The sequence below is a fragment of the Aspergillus costaricaensis genome, assembly GCF_003184835.1.
Source record: "Aspergillus costaricaensis CBS 115574 unplaced genomic scaffold BO79scaffold_7, whole genome shotgun sequence".
NCBI classification, from domain to species: Eukaryota; Fungi; Ascomycota; class Eurotiomycetes; order Eurotiales; family Aspergillaceae; genus Aspergillus; species Aspergillus costaricensis.
In genome coordinates this window covers 409,081-428,516 of record NW_020291807.1, presented here as the reverse complement: position 1 = coordinate 428,516, position 19,436 = coordinate 409,081, and the positions used below count along the sequence as shown (strand labels likewise).

At 50.1% G+C, this 19,436-nt stretch overlaps 6 protein-coding genes across 6 annotated transcripts; 3 read left to right on the top strand and 3 right to left on the bottom strand.

Annotated features, from left to right (window-relative positions):
- Positions 1 to 1,078: 1,078 nt before the first annotated feature.
- BO79DRAFT_75851 (B-type cyclin nimE) lies at positions 1,079 to 3,289 on the bottom strand. The gene is made up of 5 exons (XM_025689707.1): positions 3,127 to 3,289; positions 2,948 to 3,033; positions 1,611 to 2,843; positions 1,421 to 1,559; positions 1,079 to 1,367 (listed from the first exon to the last, which is right to left on the bottom strand). The coding sequence occupies exons 2-5, from the start codon at positions 2,954 to 2,956 to the stop codon at positions 1,270 to 1,272; spliced, it is 1,479 nt and encodes a 492-aa protein (XP_025542335.1). The 5' UTR covers positions 2,957 to 3,033; positions 3,127 to 3,289; the 3' UTR covers positions 1,079 to 1,269.
- A 994-nt stretch (positions 3,290 to 4,283) lies between these two features.
- Positions 4,284 to 6,181, top strand: BO79DRAFT_190395 (mitochondrial 54S ribosomal protein uL2m). The gene is made up of 2 exons (XM_025680733.1): positions 4,284 to 5,654; positions 5,729 to 6,181. Exons 1-2 carry the CDS (start codon positions 4,533 to 4,535, stop codon positions 5,828 to 5,830), a joined length of 1,224 nt encoding a protein of 407 aa, XP_025542334.1. The 5' UTR covers positions 4,284 to 4,532; the 3' UTR covers positions 5,831 to 6,181.
- Positions 6,182 to 7,524: 1,343 nt separating this feature from the next.
- BO79DRAFT_226004 (putative C6 transcription factor Prf) lies at positions 7,525 to 9,557 on the top strand (the record flags this gene model as incomplete). The annotated part of the gene is made up of 4 exons (XM_025683765.1): positions 7,525 to 8,004; positions 8,067 to 8,558; positions 8,609 to 8,854; positions 8,910 to 9,557. The coding sequence occupies 4 exons, from the start codon at positions 7,525 to 7,527 to the stop codon at positions 9,555 to 9,557; spliced, it is 1,866 nt and encodes a 621-aa protein (XP_025542333.1).
- Positions 9,558 to 9,778: 221 nt separating this feature from the next.
- BO79DRAFT_190391 (WD repeat-containing protein) lies at positions 9,779 to 11,179 on the bottom strand (the record flags this gene model as incomplete). The annotated part of the gene is made up of 3 exons (XM_025680732.1): positions 9,779 to 10,595; positions 10,677 to 10,989; positions 11,067 to 11,179. 3 exons carry the CDS (start codon positions 11,177 to 11,179, stop codon positions 9,894 to 9,896), a joined length of 1,128 nt encoding a protein of 375 aa, XP_025542332.1. The 3' UTR covers positions 9,779 to 9,893.
- Positions 11,180 to 11,971: 792 nt separating this feature from the next.
- Positions 11,972 to 13,588, top strand: BO79DRAFT_285794 (ribonuclease P protein subunit p40; the record flags this gene model as incomplete). Its single annotated transcript, XM_025688402.1, has 7 exons — positions 11,972 to 12,115; positions 12,237 to 12,369; positions 12,448 to 12,510; positions 12,565 to 12,666; positions 12,734 to 12,880; positions 12,948 to 13,287; positions 13,366 to 13,588. 7 exons carry the CDS (start codon positions 11,972 to 11,974, stop codon positions 13,586 to 13,588), a joined length of 1,152 nt encoding a protein of 383 aa, XP_025542331.1.
- Positions 13,589 to 17,469: 3,881 nt separating this feature from the next.
- BO79DRAFT_190386 (bifunctional ATP-dependent DNA helicase/ssDNA endodeoxyribonuclease DNA2) lies at positions 17,470 to 19,253 on the bottom strand (the record flags this gene model as incomplete). The annotated part of the gene is made up of 2 exons (XM_025680731.1): positions 19,228 to 19,253; positions 17,470 to 19,154 (listed from the first exon to the last, which is right to left on the bottom strand). The coding sequence occupies exon 2, from the start codon at positions 19,090 to 19,092 to the stop codon at positions 17,470 to 17,472; it is 1,623 nt and encodes a 540-aa protein (XP_025542330.1). The 5' UTR covers positions 19,093 to 19,154; positions 19,228 to 19,253.
- Positions 19,254 to 19,436: the final 183 nt, after the last annotated feature.

The following is a 19,436-nucleotide window of genomic DNA, read 5'->3' as shown; positions in this document are numbered from 1 at the left end:
ATGTCAGTAGTAGTAATAGTAGTAGTGGGCGCCGCCGCGGCAGCCGCTAAATTTAAATGATCATCGTGGGAGAAATTCTTCGGGCGGAGGAATGTCGTTGGTGGGAGGGGCGGGTATTTGTGAGCGATGGCGCAAAAGGGGCATGTGTGGTGATGATCTGAGGTCATGGTAGGGGTTGGTTGGCTGGGTGGGTAAGATAGATAGATAGTAGATGGATATCTGGGGTAAGGGACTGGGGGTGGATAGGATGAAGGGTTATTGCTGTTGGGTTCCTGAGATTGATTGGTGGTAGTTGGGTAGTGACTGGGTCCGTTCCTAGGAGCAACCGGGACTAAATATGTGTCTGTGCTTTACAGCTAGGAGAGGAGGGAATTTGATCGTCGCTGGGGGGTATCTTGAGTAGGAATTCGAGATTTGGTTGCTGTGCAGAAGGATGAGGAGATATGGGGGCGGCTAGCTTGTTGATCCTCGGTGCCTCGGTTCCCAACTCCAGGTCACTGGCAGTTTGGAAACTTCCCGCGCATTAACCCACATTTGCTTACTTAGAAGGCTTGTATCTAGGTGATCTGCAAGTAGCATCAAGGGGTGGTACACAAACTTCTTGGTAGTTCAAGACTAAACTAACCATCCTTAACGCACATTACCGTAATCCTTGACACTCTATCCGTGATATACCCCCGCTAACTCAACATGAAAGACACTAATACCAAAAACAAGCCCTTTTTCACCTTTCTCTCAACCTTGGGTCTATGCCCCGATGTGTATTGTCGTCGCTGTATGGCATTGGTTCATTCCGCACGCCTTGACCAACATAATGCGGTGGTAGATAGATCGTCACAGTCCTGCGGAAGCTGTGTAAGAAGTTCGAAGAGTACCCGACGCCGATGAACAAGAACTTTGGATCCAAAAATAAAAAGAAGCGAGTAAATTTCCGTCCTTGAAAAGTCCGACGCCTGGAAGTCACACAGGGTAAGACGGGAGAAGGTTATGTAAGGTATCAAAGCAAGTGCGAAACAACCCAGACACTACCAGAAATGAAGAGAATCGAAGAACAGCAGAAAAAACAAAGCCAGATGTGCGCCAGACACCCCTGGAAGAAGCGAAGATGCAAACGTCCGCAACCGAAAACAACAAAATGCCGTTCATAAACATATGCAAGAGGTGCCTAATACCATCACGAATGAAATACCATCATATGGAATCAACAAACTCCTATCCTCGGTCGTGCTGCCTGACGCCGATATTAAGTCACCAGAGGCGGCGGGTTATTTATTCATGGTCTTTCATATAAGAGTAGGGCTCGGATAGCGAGCTGTTGATATACAGGTGGTGGTATTTCTTCGCCCATTGCCGGGTGAGGATGGATGCTAGTCACGTTAGCGGTTGGTAGTCCAATGTCAATGCTATAGAGGCAACATACCCTTCAAGAACTTCTTGCTGGCGTACTTCTTGAAGAACGCCTCATGAGAGACAGGGCGGTGAAGGTAATCAATCATTAAGCGGAAGACGGGGTCGATCTCTTCTTCAGTGTAACCGGCATAATGAGCCAGGGTGGCATCCTAAGTTATCAATTAGCATAATGAGCCAGTAAGATGTGTGGAAGGACATACCCAAACACCCCGGTCAAGGATGAGACGAGCCAGATACATGGCAGCAGCCGCCACATGACTCTGGCGGTAACCCATGAACCTGTGGTCCAAGAGGCTGATTTCCATGAGGTACTTGCCGAGAGTACGGGTCTGGATATCATAGTTGTCTGCTTTCGAAATACGACGGAGGAAGTTCATGGGGTTGGGGTAGCTCATGTTATACTCGAGGGTAGCGAGAATGTGCCGCTCAGCGTCCAAGATCTCGCGGTCGGTGAAAGTTCCGTCTGCGACATCGGTGAAGTTGGCAACGTGTGGCGAAAGAACTTCCTCATACTTGGACGCGATGAACATAGCGGCGACACCAACCAGTTGAAGACGGTCCAGAGCCACCACCTCAGCAGAGAGGAAGCGGTCAATGATGTTGACGGCAAGGAAGAGGGTCTCGGGGAGGAGGCGAAAGCGGGTGTGGACCTCGATGAGCCAGTCGACAAGGATGCCGCGCATCTTCCATTCCAGGTCAGGTTGATGCTCGATGTACTCGGCGTTGGGCAAGGTCTCCAGCTCAAGGTCCTTCAGATATTCGAAGATATCGACAACGTATTCAGCAACCATCAAAGGGTCATCAAGATCTTCGGCGTCGAGATCGTCGACAAAATCATCGACAGGCTTTTGCAGCACCTTGGGATCGACAGGAACGTTGACATCCTCCTTGGCGTTGGCGAGCTTCTCAGTGAGAGTCTTCTGTTCGGTGACCTTCTTCTCGACTTCGACCTTCTTTCGGGGGCGTGGTTCCTCCTCAGCTGCCTTCTCTTGAATTGCCTTCTCGCTGGATGTCCGCTTGGTGCCCGATCCACTTCCCGGGCGCTTTGTTTCTGTGGTAGGCTTCTTTGGGTTGCTGTCTTTGGGTCCCAGGGCAGCGCGTGACGAGTTGTTGCGAGTAAGTTTCTGAACTCCACCAGCCTGCAATGTTGCTTTAGATGTCAGGCCAACCTTCGTGGCAGCTGGCTTCTTGGCATCCTTGGTCTCTCCATTCTCTGCTTTGGTAACATTGCTCACATCACCAAGGGCGGCGCGTCTCCGGGTTCCGGTGGTAGTGGTGGTGGTCGCGGCCTTCTTCGTCTGGAGCGGCTTCTTGGCGGGGGGAGCCCCAGCGTCATTGACTGACAGGGCAGCGGCCTTGGCCCGCGTCAGACGCGTCGATGGGCCATTCTCATCGTTCTCGTTCATCGTGCCTCTCGTACGAAGACTCCGAGCCTGTTGAACAGTTAGAATTATACGCGTGCAAGATGGACCTTCAAGCCCATCGAGCTCGCGACCGAGGATTGCACAACGCGTATTGAGAGGTCAAGGACACTTACAGGTGGCATGATGGATAGGGGAGAAGGTAAAATGAATATAAGGAGGGGCAAGGAAGGGAATAAGAGTAGAGTGCAAGAGTATGGTTCTGCAGGCGGTTGGAAAGTCAAGTCAGCATTCCAGGAGAGATTACCCCAGTGGAGCTCAAATACCGGTTGCCGGAAGGTAGATTTGCACGTACCACGCGTGAATATGTGTCCAACCCCAATCAATTAGTCTGAATGCAAGGTTTCTCAAGTCGAACGGTCGGGTACTTGGAAGGAATTTGGCAGGAGTGGGCTCAAATTCGTGGCATATATGGCTTTGTTGATGCTATTGACAGGAGCTCGCAAGACCCGAGACACGTAACTTTCCACGGCGTTGACGGCCCCAGAGTATGATTTTATGGTGATATAGCAAGGTAGGGTAGTAGTTTATAAGTAATGACACGAGAATTTGGCGAAGAAACGGGGTCCTATTAGGGGTGGTGGTCGCCTCCCTGGAGTAGATGATGATGGAGAGGAGTAGGAAAAGGTGGTAAACTTGACAGGGCAAAGAGGATGTTTGGCCCTAGTCTTAGCGTGGAAACTGGCCAGGCTGGGAAAGATGCCCCACAGCACAATCCAGTGGGATCGCGTGGATTGCGGATTATTAACTGCTGTACAACGTCGTATATATGCAAGCCTGGAGACAATAGTCACGGTCCCCAGGTATTATGGTATGTACGGTGAAGGCCAATTGAGAAATAGTGGTAGTTGGGAGGAGAGAAGTGGAGGGAAAGGAAGAGTGACAGACGGGAAGAGACGGCAACGAAGGGGGGGAAAGAAGGCAATTAAGAGAAGCAAGTCTATGGTTCTGTATGGATCGATCGCATGTATGTATGTGTATGCGTATGTATGACGGACGTGACTTCCCTAGCAGAAGTCGCTGTAAAAAGGGCGGAATTGGTGGTGTAAAAGGTGGCAGGCAGGGTGGTAATCATACAGTCACGGTTTACGGGAGGACTCCTTAAGGGAAACAAGGCGGATCCTCATCCATGGTCGATGCCTGAGCTGACCCAGGCAGGAAAACACCCTCGACTCTCCAAACGCCCGTCGCGAGCAAAAACGTGATGGAGCGCGGCCACGATCGCCAAAACAATTGCTGGTTGCGCGGCAACCGACCCGGAGCTTTTACACTTTTTCGTTCCCTTCGGACGTGTTGCCGTGTCGCGCCGTCCCGTGACTCAAAGCCTGAGCCACACTTAGTCAGTCCCGGAAGCGGCGGTGCGCTTCAAGTCATGTGCCAGAGCGTCAAGCCACACCTCCCAATCCATGCCAGACATTTTTGCTCCGGAGATCGAGTAGAAGTGCGGCTATTGTCACCGGTGCCCCCAACAACACTCCAATTGAGCACGGTGTTGCTGATAGTGGTGTCAGGGACGCTGGAATTTTGCATTGCCTGTTTTGTTGTCTCTAATTCTAAGCATGTCAAAGCAGTAGCTTGCTTGGATTTCCTCACACCACATAGGGTACCACATTGCGGTATTGCTTTGACATCTCCGATCACGACCGATTGATATTGAAATCCTTCCGACTTTTTACCTCACCACATACATTACACTCCAATATGCTTCAGACTCGCTTGGCCCTTACGGGCCTTCGTCTTCCGTTTCGAACCTTGTCTACGGCCGTTTCGTCGCGGGCCTATTCGACTGTCGTTCGCGAGCAAGAGAATCCGTCCGCTGACGAGCCTGCAAGTTCGACCTTCGACCCCAGTATCGCCTTCGCCCCTCCACCCACTCGTGATGACGCCGGTATTCTTCTACGCTCCTACACTCCACGAACTCCCGGTATCAGACATTTGCGCAGACCGATCAATGACCACCTGTGGAAAGGACGCCCGGTGCAGAAGTTGACCTTCCCCAAACGAGGTCAAGCCAAGGGTGGTCGTAACAACTCCGGTAGAGTGACTGTCCGCCATCGCGGTGGTGGCCACAAGCGTCGTATACGAATGGTTGATTTTGCGCGTGACGCTCCCGGTCCGCACGTGGTGGAACGTATCGAACATGACCCTGGTCGGAGTGCTCACATTGCTCTCGTCCGTAGCCAGGAGACCAAGAAACTCAGTTACATCCTGGCTGCGGAGGGCATGCGGGCTGGTGACGTTGTCCACAGTTACATGTCTGGTATCCCGGAGGAACTCTGGAAGAGCATGGGAGGTACTGTAGACCCTGGTGTCCTCGCTGCCAGAACCGCGTGGAGAGGAAACTGCCTGCCGCTGCACATGATGCCTGTTGGTACTCTGGTCTTCAACGTTGGCCTACGCCCTGGTCAGGGAGGCCAGCTCTGCCGTAGTGCCGGTACTTTTGCGACAGTTATCGCCAAGGGTATCGATATTAAGGCGAAGCGTGATCATTCGGACGGCCAAGAAGGCGAGGCCGGGGCCGTTGAGCAAAAGCCTCTCACGCAACGCGAGAGGCAAAGAAAGGAGCGCATTTCTCAACACGTCACCATCCGTCTTCAGAGTGGTGAAGTTCGTCTCATTCACAAGGACTGCTGCGCGACTGTTGGCGTCGCTAGCAACCCCAACCACCAGTACCGCCAGCTTGGTAAGGCTGGTCGCTCCCGTTGGCTCAACATTCGGCCTACTGTTCGTGGTCTCGCCATGAACGCCGCCGAACATCCCCACGGTGGTGGTCGAGGCAAATCGAAGGGTAATGTTGACCCGAAGAGTCCTTGGGGTATGCCGGTATGTATTCTCCCTTCACTATTCCTCCCTTTGCTTCCAAGCCTCGTCCGTGCTAATGTCTTCTTTTCTTACAGGCGAAATCCGGTTACAAGACCCGTCCCAAGTGGAAGATCAACAAGGCTGTGGTTCATCCCAGAGAGCGCAACCAGGGCAAGCGTCGTCGTGGATACCACTAAACGCCGTCGTGGACATGAAATTCTTATTTATTCGTTGGACCTCCTTACAGCAATCTCACGGTTATATCAAATGTGATTCTATCATCGCTCGGGGTAAAAGCTGGGTAAAGCAGAGCATGGATCTTCGGAATCTCCCCATCTGTCGAAGGTCCTTCTTGTGGGTTTAGATGGTGGGAAGTCTTTTCCTGTTCACCTTGTTGTACTATACTTTATTTTGTCTTGGCTACGATGGGGGATTCCAGCTGTCTATACTCCAGCTCCTTTGCTTTCTATCCGGATTTCCTTCATGTGTTGTTTATGCTCCGGCGTTTCTCTTGTATACTACATGGGTTAGAGTACAATCAATCCTATTACACAGTGCACATATAGATTATAATCAGCTCCTCTACTTATGAGAGTATTGTATCTGGTGGAGTAGACAGCGACCAGTCCTGGCATGGGATAGGGCGGCATCGGGGCGAACAAGCCGCGGGTCTAGAACTGGCTGAGACCGATAGAATCGAGCCGAAGTCAGTGGAGTAAGATCATCGCATCGCGCTTAAGTAACTCACTACGTTCAACATCGCCTTTACGTCCGCGGGAAAACCGCTGTAAGCTTTACTCTTTATTTGTCGCGAATTACGCTTTGTTAGCATGATGGCTGACTAACAAATTAGGATCCTTGGTTCCGTTACGAGTCCTGTAACGTCCTCGGCCTGACCGACATAAGCTCGACCGTGCACCTATCATTTTTCCCTATAGCCTAACGGCTTTTATGTTTTTTGGCCTTCTCTTTATGCATACCGGTCTTTTTCGCCCGTTCGATGCCTCCAAGTATCGATGATCGAGGTACAGCACCTCTAGCTCGGAAAAGCTGTGCCCACATTGCAGGCCATTCTCGACACACATCAGCTCCCCATCCGCATCGCGCGCCCGGCCATGGCTGATAATGCCAATCGTCTACCAGGGCAGACTCAAGCTTCTCCATCCCAGCCACAGCTGAGTGCAGCGCATGAAGAGGCAGCGCCGATTGCCGCAGAGAATCACAATCCAAACAGCCATTATATTCCCCGCCCTAAGCGTATCGCATGCGTTCTTTGCCGAAGGAGGAAATTAAGATGCGATGGAAAGAGACCCAGTTGCGGGACATGCTCTCGGTTAGGTCATGAATGCATATTCGATGAAGTGCGCAAGAAAAGCGGCCCAAAGCGGGGTTATGTGAAGCAGCTAGAAGCACGTCTGGGTATGTTCATTGTCTGTCATTATTTGACGCTCGATTTCTGATCGGAGGCATGTGAGCGCCGATCTCATCGTCTGCTCCGCTAACACCACGCTTATTATGCAGCCCAGGTCGAAACTCTACTTAGAAATCAAGGAGCACAAGTACAGCAAAGCCAGGGCAATAGTCCTATTGCTTCAGTGATAACCCATTCGGCTGGCGCGCCCGGTATCTCTCCCCAGGATGGTGTTCATATGCAGTCTCCGGAGGGAGAGGCCGATCCTATCTCTTCGACTCCCACATCGTATCATGCAGGAGCAGCAAGCAGCGATAATCCCCAAGGTAGCTTGATAAGCCTGGGGCTGGAAGAACCCCTTCCCACGCAGGAGGTTATTGATGAGCTGCAAGTTTCCCCCATACAATCGAGATCTGTATCCGCCTTCTAATGCTATACAGGACTGCGATATATTTCAAGAAGATACATCCTCGACTTCCCATGATTCACCGCCCAAGGTATTTGGCAGCTGCAAGCCTTGCTCCTGCCTCACGGCCTCCTATATGCTTACAGTACATGATTTGGTGCCATGCGGCGTCTGTCACGGACAAGTACTCCAGTCTTCACAGTATTTTCTACGAGCGGGCTCGTAAGTACGCCGAATTGGACGAGTTAGAAGGTCTTGGTGAGCGTGTGGTGTCTATCTCACATTGTCAGACCTGGGTACTCATCGGCACATATGAGTTCAAAATGATGTTTCTTCCTCGAGCGTGGCTGAGTGTTGGAAAAGGTGCAAGACTGGCAACGATGCTAGGTCTATGTGGTATAGATGAAGATGGTCTCAACGTCAAACAGACCTTGCCACCTTCCAAGGACTGGTCTGAAAAAGAAGAGCGAAGGAGAGTATTTTGGATGGCTTTCTGTCTCGATAGATACGCAAGTGTCGGTACTGGATGGCCTGTCTCGTTTGATGAAAGAGATGTCAGTTGCTCCAGCACATGCTTCAATGTCCGGGAATAGTCTTATCTGACTGAGCTCGATAGATCTTCACGAATCTTCCAGCGTCTGAGGAATCATTCATCGATAACAACCCGCAACAGACTGATCGTCTCGCAGACATACTGATAACCGGGAATATTTCCACAATGTCTACTTTTGCAGGAGTCGTGATATTAGCTTGCATGTTTGGGAAGAATGTCGCACATCTGCATCGTCCTGATCCCCAAGATAATGAACATGATCTCACTGGACTGTACTGGCAGCGGCACCGTGCCTTTGATAATCTCCTACTCCACTTTGCGCTCTCCATGCCGAGTCATCTGCGGCTGACAGTCTTGACGACCGACCCGAACATTATATTCTGCAACATGGCTATTCACACAGCAACGATTTGTCTGCATCAAGGGGCAATATTCGTAGCGGAAAAGAACAAAATGCCAGAGCAGATCGCCACCGAGAGTAAGCGACGGTGTATACTAGCTGCCGATCAAATCTCCAACATAATGAAGATGATCATTCATCTAGATCTGAGTGTCGTCAGTTATATCATGACTTCTAGCTCTTTGAACATGCTAACAGGAAGCAGATGGACCCATTCATGGCGTTTTGTATCTACGTGGCCGCGCGGGTCTTCATCCAATACCTGAAATTTCGCCCCAGTGACTCCGCTGCACGTTCATCTCTACAATTTGCCTTTTCTGCCCTCGATGCCTTCAAAGAAAAGAATCCGCTAGCAGAACCATTCGTCATGCAACTCGAACTTGATATTGGTGGAACTGCCTTTGGAGATGTTCGCTCTTCGAAAAGGATGTGTATCGCGTCCCATATACCGGTAAGCATGCTTGCTATAGCCGTGAAGACGATCTGCTGATCAGCGACCACCCTAGACTTGCGCGAACAATACACAAACTGCAAACCAATCAAGAGGCCAGGACGACAATACAACCCCGGATCACGCTCAAAGGACTTCTGGATCCACGCCCACTGAATATGCAAGTCAACAGACTACCACTGAAACTCCACCAGGCCGACCAAGCAAAACAATTCACAGTGGCTCTGTAACATCCAATCATGCAGCACCGACCAGAAATGGCAATAATATTCCAAATTTGGATACGAACATGTCTTCTACATCCAACGGCAACGCCAACACCCACCAGTCAACCAACTCCATACCCTCACACCTAGCTTCCACTCAGAACAACCTCGCCTACTTGGGACCAGCGACATACCCCTCATCCACACAAGTCCCTATACAGCCAGAACTATTCTCCCCCAGTGTCTTCGCTCCGTTCCAATACGGGACCAACACTGTCTTTCCCAATCAGTCAACTCAGCTCGATTCCACGAGATCCGAAAACCCCCTCACTACCGATCCTACATGGAATACCTCAGAGAATCCTATACCTGACCTCAGCGATGGAGACCTAGTCAATAATCCGTCTAATGGCCCCGAAGCTCTCAGCGACCCTCAGTGGGCATTACTCGCCTCGGGAGGCTGGGAGCCGTGGCAAGGGTTGACCTTTATGCCTTAAGCTTTAGCTTGAGCATGACAGTGTTTGGTGATGTGGCCTACGATATATTGAAACGACTAATGATTGGTGTTGAATATACTATAAGATTTTACCTCTTCGACAAACTTGTCGAGTGTAGCACGTTTACATCTCCAGGACAGTATTGGTGAGCCGAGACAATATATCAAACCAGCACAGCAAAAGGACTCTATACAAGACATGCAATGCCATGCTTAATATCTACCGTAAGCATCGTAAGCTCAAATAAAACATCCGACGCACCAAACGCCACAACACACACATACACAAAAATGCGAAAATAGATATCAACTCATCAAACCAAAATACCAACCATCCCTACAAATTCCCACCCGCAGCCCCTACAATTCTCAATCCACCCGGCCCCGACCCATCCGCAGTAGTAGAATACGCAAGCCAATACCTCGACGGATGCCACGCGACAGCCGGAATCCCCGAATTGGCATTGCCCCCCGTAGGAACGGTATGAACACTCTCGCCCGTTTCCGCATGGAAGATCTCCAAGCCATTACCGCCACAGCCTACTTCGTCACAAGCACCGCAGATGAATCTACCGTCGAAGCTCCAGCTCACGCCGCGCACGGCTCCACCATTGTTGCTCGAAACAGTGCGCTTGCAGATCCAGTCTGTTGTATCCCATAGCGAGATGAGGGCGTCGCTGCCCCCGACGGCAAGGTAGCGACCTGTGGGTGCTAGGGAGATGGAAAGGCAGGCGGACGTATGGGCGTGGAGGGTGTGGAGGACGTCGAAGGACGGGTAAGAAATGATTTTGACGGTGCCTTCGCCGGTTGTGGCGAAGAGGTGGAGGTCGGGGGAGGAAGGGGTGGAGATGTGGTGTGAGAAAGTTGTTGCGTTTGTTTGAATGGGTTGGGGGTGTGCTTCTAGGGCTGTGTAGATTGATGGTGTAAAGGTGGGCTTCTGTTGCTGTTGCTGTTGCGTTGCTGCGGCGTTGGGTGGTCCGTCTGGGTGGATGATTGGGGTGGATGGGGATTCGACGGAGATGGGTATGAGGGTGTCGTCCTGCAGATATTGAGCATTTTGTGAGTTGTGAAGTTCCTGGTGCTGAGCGCACCGGCTTTGTGCTCGAGGGTGTTCGCTCACCTTCCTGCCAACAATCATTACCCTTCCATCAGCAGACCAGGACAGGGTGAATGCCTCGCCTCCGACGTCTAGACGACTGACGCAGGTCTTTGACCGGACATCCCAAACGCGAACGGTTCCATCGGTGGAGCAGCTAGCCAGCTCGGAGTCTCGAACTGGGTTGAACACGACTTTCTCAATTCCAGCAGTATGGCCGCGCAGTTCGGTGGAGTATTTCACTTGCGAGCGCTCAGGGTTCCAGATTCGAAGGGTACGGTCTGCGGAGCCGGTGGCAATGAGTTGGCCGGTAGGGTTCCATGCTATTGTGCGAATTCTAGATTGCTCATCGCCCTCCATCAGTATGCGTTCTGCTTCTCTTTTATGAGAGTAATTTGTCGGATGGGCATTTACGTATGAGAACCAGGCCCACGAGCAGCAGGATCATGGTAGTTTTGTGTTTTTAGGCCACCAAACGCAAGACCAAACCGGTCTTTTGGAAGCAGGTTCCGTCGAGGAGGCGCCATTGTCAAGGTAGTACTTGTGTAATTGTTGCTGCTGCTGGCGGGTTCGCGATTGCGGCAGCAGCAGCCTGGACTGATGCCCCGCGGGGCTGTGAATGGCGGAGTGGGGAGAAATTCCTTGCCAATAGAATGGCAAACTAGCCTTTAGTAACGAAAGATTCTCTTAGAGCAATTGCGAAATGACGCTGTCGAATTGCGGGGAGATTTGGAAGTGCTCCTGCGCGCGATGTTCGATCGATGCCCGCAGAGACCGTGAGGCGCGTTCGGTGATTGGCTGGAGCTCGGCGATAGAAGATCAGATTCGAGATGACATAATGCTGGCACTCGCCAGTTGGCTAGGCGCCTGATCAGGAATACAGTTCTAGTCGTTGGAAGTTATTGGTTTTCCTGAAACTCATGAAAAGCTCTGTTCTTCATTTATAGTTCGGTAAGTTGTCCAATTCATGCGATGACAGTATTCCTTGGTAGGATTGCCCCGAACGTGCAATCAGTATATGGTCAGGTGACCTAGCGGAACATTCCAAGCAGCAATTATCTTGCATATCAACCAGTAGTATACGACGGAACTATACAGGAGCTTTTTGCATCTGCGTGCTTGACTCCATCAGATATTCCTGGTTGATGCATCCCGCCTTCTATTAGCCCTCTAGTGCGAATCGAGCAGATATTGTATAGGGCCGAAAATTCTCTCCGGGCTCAACCACAAATTTCATCTACCGGCATCTAAGACTTGAGCCTGACTGCCGACGGCCTGATCGACGAATAGTCAGGCTTTGTTATATCCTTCTCAGGACGATGCTCGACTTTGAGGATGACGCGTCTAAGCGCGAAAAATGCTACACCACCATAGGCCAACTGCCTGCTTTCATCGATCCCAAGCAGCCACCCACGAAACGGTCCCCCTTCTCGGCCATCCTTGGCCATCCATTTGTTCACACAGTAAGACACCCTGTGTTCTAGATATAATCCCTGGAATTTTATGCTGTCTGTTTGTGCTGTGACAGTTCATCATATGCACGCTGGCACAACATCAGAGAAATGCTAACTAGTCGCTGTGCAGGTTGAAGTCATTCTGCCCAAGGACATCCTGTCATATGTGCAACCCCAACTGCAGAATTTGCGATATGCTAGAGTGTTCATGTCGCTATCTTCTTTGCTAGAGGGTGAATTTTTCAATACCTATATCAAGACCGGTAATTATTGCTTTTTTGGCCTCTCGTCGCCTCGCTGGGGCACTAAGACCGAATTAGTAGCTAACATACATGGTACAGGGAATATCCTCATGATATCAGAGGGACGCTCAGGCTCAGACAGTGTCTTCACACTCAAAGATGGTCTATAGTCCCCGGCTATGTTTTCCTAGCCTACTCAGCTAACAGGCCCCCTAGGCATCTTGAAATTGGAGTTGAGCAAAGAAATCTTCGAAAGAACAGGGCTTACAGGTAAGCCTGTTCGCAGCGGAGGAAGAAAGCATGCAAAAGAGAGGTTCAGTACGTGCTCTCCATACCATGTCCCCCAGAATGAGGAGACATGCTGACAACAAGCCCTGACAAACAGTCGTGGAAATCAACCTTCGGCTTCCGTCCATGCTTCACGGCAAGAAGGGCTTCGAGAGAATCGTATGGGCTTTCAAGAACGTCTTGAACCAATCAGTAGCCTGGCTATTCTTCGATCTCACAACTAGCTCGGGTGGCGTTTCCGAAGGTACTATACCTCATTAAGCACCCTTCTGCGAATTATCTCCCAGGGCTATACACTAAAACACAAGCAGATGACCCCTCCCTCAAAGGAAACCATCCCCAAATCATCAATTACAAGCCTATAATTACCGAGCACTCCAATATCCTTGTCCCCCGTCTCCCTGGACTAGAAATCACAGACGAGTCCCGCGAAGCAGCAGAACTAGAAGATCACTGCAACGAGCTCTCCGAGTGGCTTGCAATGGTATCCCTCCAATCGCCTCGCGTATCCGTCTATGACGATGTCGATCCCTATCTATGTCGTTACAGTGTACCCGATTCGGATAATGCAAAGCCCACCAGTCTTTTGAGCTTGAAGTGGCATGGACTTGTCCCGTCTCGTTGGATTATCGAATTATTGGTTGCGATCTTGTATGTTCCACATACCTTGCTATGGAATTTATCTGATATTGGTTGTCCTGCTAACTTGGCTATCTTGTGCGTGTTTAGGAAGGAAACTGCTCCCAAGTCTATCGCCCCGTACGCTTGGTTCGCGCTTTCTGCGAGTGCGCTGGGAAGAGAAGCCGTGGAGGCACGCGATGGGTACACGGTTATGGTGCTTCCGACACATGTGCCAAAGCAAGATGTATTTGGAGTGCAGGCAGATAGTTCGTCTAAGGGCGATGGTCGGCACTTTATATGTTGGGAGTACGTCGGTGCTTCGATTCTTTGAACTGCTTTATACTAGTACACCGTTGTAGAGTGGGCTCAGGAGTTACTGTTCTTCGATACTATACCCCAAATCTAAAAAGCACTTACTACATTCTTGGTACCAAACACGTACGCAGGCTTATATAGTCCAAATTATAATATTCTTCTGACCTATTGAAGTTGTCCTGCATGTCCATTGGTATCCAATATCATATTCCCTTGTCGCTGTCATTAAACCATCCATCCCAAAGCCCATACCCAACACACGCCAAGCGATATTTCACATCCCTCTAAACAGAAAGAAGTAGCGACCAAGACTTAGAACACAGTTATCCGATAAGATCATTGACCATATCCTGCAAAACAGGTCGATTTCCAAGTACTCTACCACCGCTCATCAACTTAGCGCCCCTTTTAGCAGGTTTCTTCAAGCCAGTCGGCGATAGTCGAGTCTGCACAGGACCAAAAGGACTGCGAGTCGTCTTCTTGGCCGACACGGGGCTCTTGCTCTTCTTTGGACTAGGTGTAGACTTGTCCAGACAGGATTGCGATGGAACCATTTCGGACTCGAAAATGTGATCCGTCATGGCATCTCTAGGCAAATCATAAATCCATCCTCGCTCTTGGACTAGTTTCACGTATTTTCCTAGGAGCTCATTTCCATCGCGGAGAGTACTTTTGCTTCCGACAACGAGAAGCTTAGTCCGTGCTCTGGTGAATGCGACATTGACGCGTCTCCAATCACGGAGTAAATCACCGACGTTCTTGTCAGCGTTGCTCCGCACGCAGCTTAGGATGATAACCTCTTTGTCTCGGCCCTGGAACTTGTCTGCTGTGTGCATCTCAAGTTCCGGTAGGTAACGGCTAAGGTTTTGTTTCAGGAGCGATAGTTGGCTTCGGTAGAGCGCTATGACACCTATGCTGCGTGCCGGAATGCCGCTGGAGATGAATGCTTCAACGAGTCGGCTGCAAATGGTTGCTTCAGTAGGGTTCACAATCCGTGAACCGTTTGCTACATCCAATGCAGGTATGGAAAGCGTATCCGTGTTAACAAGTCGAGTTTTGGCAGACGGTTCGACCAGGTCTTTGAGCCAGCAACGACCCTGGCTTGTACCCAAGCAAACCTGTCGCTGACTATGAGGTTGGGGGAAGGTGCTGGGATGATGTTGCTTGAGACCGCCAATATTGGGGATATTGAGCGAACGCACTGCAACATCTGCAGTCCCACATTTGAGACGACCAGAATAGATGAGAGTATTAGATAGAAGCATAATGTCCTCACACATTCGATACTGGTGTTCCAGATTGACAACAGATTCGGGGTGTGAGTCAGACAGCAATTTGAAAAGACTGACATCCAAGCCACCTTCTTGGGCCTCCTTGTTCTGCACCAGCGGAGGCAGTTGATAGTGGTCACCAACAAGGATAAATGTCCTAGCCATTCGAATAGGCCCTAGACATACGGGAAGCGTGATTTGGGAAGCCTCATCAACAATACAATAGTCGAACATGCGTTGGGAAAAGATACCATGACTGACCCCGAGGCAGGTAGTCGCCACCACTTGCGAATCTTCATAGGAGGCTTTCAGCTCTTCCATTGTGGTTTTAGGCACCGCTGCCAAGTCTGCAAACTGCTGAACATCAGGATGTACTTTTGCAGGAGCCCCAATTCGCAAGATACGGAAGTTGTCATCCTTGATTTTCAGTAGGATGTTATCAACCGCGGTGTGGGTGTATGAAGTCAACAGGACGCTCTTTCCCTGTGCCACCAAGGCACGAATGATATGAGCAATGGTGGTTGTCTTGCCAGTACCAGGCATTCCAAGGACCAAGGCATAATCTTCAGCTCTCATGACCTTGTCAATGGCTTGTCTCTGATCGACGTTCAAGGCTGCCTTGTCGGATTCAGACAAGGTATATGCAGATGCTGTGGTCTTGAAAGCGGGTGCCTCCCGTTGAACAATCAGCCTCCTCAGCTGTCTAGCCTGAAATAGATCCCGTTCCATCATGGAAACCAGGTTCGTTCGGACAATTGCCATGCCGTTGCTGAATTCGTCCTTGTCTAAACGGTAGACCGGCTCTTCATCCGACTCAGCCGGTGACGGAGAGGCACCGTCCTCGAGTATTTCCATTATACCCTTGAATGACTGGTTACGCTCGGCATCAAAACCTCTAGCTCTCGTTCTGGCGTTATGTAGCCGCCTGTCTACCGCGACGGTGATGTGTCTTCGGCTGACTTGCACAACGTATCCATTTGCAAGAGCAAAGTGACCCTTCTCATCAGAAACCACGATAGGTTCTCCAAGTGTGAGTTGGGACTCGGTAAACGAAAATGAGGAATGAGGTTGCTTTTTGACGAAGGTATAGCGATAGCGGTTAATTTTGGGTCCATCTTTATCCTCGTAGGAGGAACTAGGGTCGATGACGACATTGCCAAAGCATCGGCCCAAAGCCTCGCGCTCGCTACTAAGCATGGTCCAAAGCTCGCGTTTGAATCGGATCATGTTCTTTTCCTCTTTGGTCAACAAATCATCCCATTTTCGAAAGAAGTCGCGATCATCAGAAGTCAGGTGGTCCATAGCGTTGACAAAGTCGTCACCAAGACCGCTAGTTTCACCGTCACCATCATCTGCAAGCTTATGGTAGATAAAACAAGGTGTCTTCGAGTAGCACTTGTTGCAAAATGAGGACTTCTTGGCCATCGGCGGCAGGTGCGTTCTCTGGCGCATATATCCGACTATGCGATTTCGCTGCTGAATCATCTGTAGGAGCTCATGCCGGATACCACGAATGCGGAATATTTTCGTTGTTTCGAGGTAATATAACAATCCAAACGTACACTCCACATCTACAGGAACGCATCAGTTTCTATCAATAAGGGAACTGAACACTGGTGGGATTTTCTTACCGTAGCGATCAGAAAGCAGCAAAGTATACAGGGCCGTCTGTGCCCTGTGGGCCTGATTTGTATCCCTATTGCCTGTTTTGAGCTCAAGTGGTATGACCAGGTTTTTATCGCTTTCGCCGTCATGACAAGCGACTTGCACAGTGGCATCAACGTTTCCTTTGAGTCCGTACATTGGAGACCAAATATGCTCCTCGACTTCAAGAAGCTTATTGATACTCAAACTCATCTTAGAGCTGCCACGATCCTCAACCAATGATTCTGCCTTTAATTCAGTTAGTACCACTACCACGAATTGAGGCCGGGTAACTTACACTTGGCTTTACCCTGAGGAACCGCTCTGCCCAGGCTTGCACGCCCGGTATCCGACTCATGATATATTCAACAGCCTCCGGAATATTCATGCGGATCAAGTATAGATCCTCGATGCGCTTGACAGTAACACCTTCAATCAGAGTCCTTAGCGAGTTCGTATCCCATTTGTTGAGCTTGATTGCTTCTTGAAACACCTCATGAAAAATGTTCCCAAAGACTTGCGCTTTTCCTAGATCGGACGTGTATTTGATACGATCCTGCAAGACGGCGCGGCGCTGGCAACTAATTGAGTCTGCTACGACAGTTGCAGAGACCAGGTGGTCTGGATGGAGTATGACCATGTTCCTAGAATCATCCACGATGCAATGTCCTGTGGCATCGAAATCTCCGATTAAGTGAATGTATGACTCCTTGACGCATGGGCACTCGCACCAGGACTCTCGAAGGATGACGACTTTCTTTTCCTTCGTCCTCTCATCTTGTACAGAAAGCACCTATTTTTTGCTGTCAGTGGCAATGCAAAGCTGTTATTTTCAATGGTGTCTGACCTGTTCTGGCTGAACGCGCCCTTTGAGGGTTTTATACGCAGACTCAGCAATATCAACAATCAGGTAACGCTTGATGGCTTGTCGGCTTCTAACGTTCTATATATGGGCTTAGTAAGTATGTAACACATGAACCCACTAAGAATGACAAACATCGTTTGATGCATCTGCTCCTGAATGCATCATGGATTGTTCGATGGCCTCTATATCCAAGCCATCATCGTCAAATTCATCACCAAAAGATGCATCCTGTTCTCCTTTTTTCTGAATGGACACTTCGGACATCGCGTTAGGATAATAGCCAGATTTTGCTCCGGGAATTGGTTGTCTAGAAGCTGCTGGCCCCGTAGAAACAGGCTTTGCCATATCCGTGCTCTGCGACTTTTCGCATTGAGCGAGAAGATCCTCCATACCGTCCGATAAACCATCAAAATCATCGTCAAATTCATCAGCATCAAGGGTATCAACATCATTAGTCGGTTTATCCACATTAGTTTTCATAGTCACTGCACCAGTCTCTCTCCATTCCTTAGTTGAGGCGCAGGCCTCTGTCGAAGCCCCATTATTCGCAAGTCCGTCACTCAGAGCCTTGTCTCTAAGGTGAGAGGAACCGACATCCACAAATGGATCTATTGAGGCTTCGGCGAGATCGAAGAAGTCCTGGTCAAATTCATCGTCCCCGTAATCCGATGAGGACTCTTCCAACGGTTTCCTGTCTTCAGGGGCAGCATGAATGATTCTGGGCTCTTGCACTTGGCTAGTTTTCTTCGAGGCTTGAGCTTGGCTCTTTCTATCCTCTGTTGGGGATTTTGACCTACTACGCCGGCCTTGGTTGCGTGCTGGTATAGGAGACGAGTCAGTTGTGTCCGGTAGCGGCACAGGTGCCTTTTTCAACGTCTTCTCGATTTCCTCCACGAGAGAACTGATTTTGGGGCCATGATAGTTTCCCGAGTTGACAACATTGCTCCTTGTCCTTGAGAATATGCTTCGTCCCGTACCAAAGTTTTCCTTGTCGATCCTTCTTCGCTTGGCTTTTGAACTGGGCCATTCTGCCATACAGCTGTTTGATCGTCTAAGACTTGAAGAGTCTCGGCTGGTGCGCATTGAGGCTGGCGTTTGCGGGGAAGAAGAGAGGAGATTTGTGAAGCGCGGTCGAAGTATCTCACCATTGCCGTTGGCAAGGGTCTTGCTCACATAGCTGTTCCACAGATCGGCGGCGAGGTCATGCTGCGGAGTCTTCTGGAGTGTCTGAGAATTCTGCAAGTCAAGAGATCCTTTACGCCTGCTCTTCGAAGTCCCTGCCAGGGGAGAGCTAGTCGGGGACGAGCTGTGGCGGCGCTTTTTACCATGTGCAGGCGTCTGGGACATTCTATCAGGATTTGAGCTTGCGGGCACATGCTGCCAAACAACGTAATCTTCTGGTGTAAATTCCGGCATAGGAGCATGGATGAAAGCATCCTCTGCATTGTTGATAAGGTCCGCTAGAGGGATCCTATTTCCTGGAGTGTGAGGGCATTCTCTCGGTGCCTTTGGTTCTGCTGCCTCTGCTGTTTGATTTTGATTATTTTCATTCGACTTCTCGGGCTCCGTCACTCCATTCAACCAAGACGTCTGGTTCTCCTTGTTCGCATGGCCAGGTGCTAAGCTAGTCTTCTGAGGGGGCTTGTCAGGAGTTGGTTTATTTTGTTGATTGTACCGAAAAGCATTCAATTTCGACCGTGATTGCGAAGATACTCTGTGCGAGCCGTTGCCTGTGTTCATCGTGTTTATAGTTGGCGTTCTTCGGGAGCTGGGGGGCAATGGGGCATCTCGAGAAGAAAGGCCTAGGCGGTTAGACAGAGTATGTCAAGTGGATCCTCAATCATTCGAATGATACCGCGAACAATAGGTAGTTACCTTTGTTTTATCGACTGACATCAGAATTCCATGCCAGGCGAGTCATAAGTGACAGGTTCAAGACAGAGTGCTAATGCAGATCAGAGTTGGTTCGATGCACGCAATAGTAGCAATGCCTATGCGCGATATGCGATAAGCCAATCTAATTGGTCTCGAACGCGTCGCGCGTCGAGTGCTCCTGCCTCAGGCATGTACTAATTAATGCCTGT

What these genes read in the sequence shown, in the direction of transcription:
- BO79DRAFT_75851 (XM_025689707.1), bottom strand. An exon ending in TCCTTGACCGGGGTGTTTGG is followed by an intron (nt 1,560 to 1,610) that starts GTATGTCCTTCC and finishes TTGATAACTTAG; the next exon opens with GATGCCACCCTGGCTCATTA. An exon ending in CAGCAAGAAGTTCTTGAAGG is followed by an intron (nt 1,368 to 1,420) that starts GTATGTTGCCTC and finishes TAACGTGACTAG; the next exon opens with CATCCATCCTCACCCGGCAA.
- BO79DRAFT_190395 (XM_025680733.1), top strand. Translation starts at nt 4,533, where the DNA reads ATGCTTCAGACTCGCTTGGCCCTTACGGGCCTTCGTCTTCCGTTTCGA. An exon ending in AGAGTCCTTGGGGTATGCCG is followed by an intron (nt 5,655 to 5,728) that starts GTATGTATTCTC and finishes CTTTTCTTACAG; the next exon opens with GCGAAATCCGGTTACAAGAC.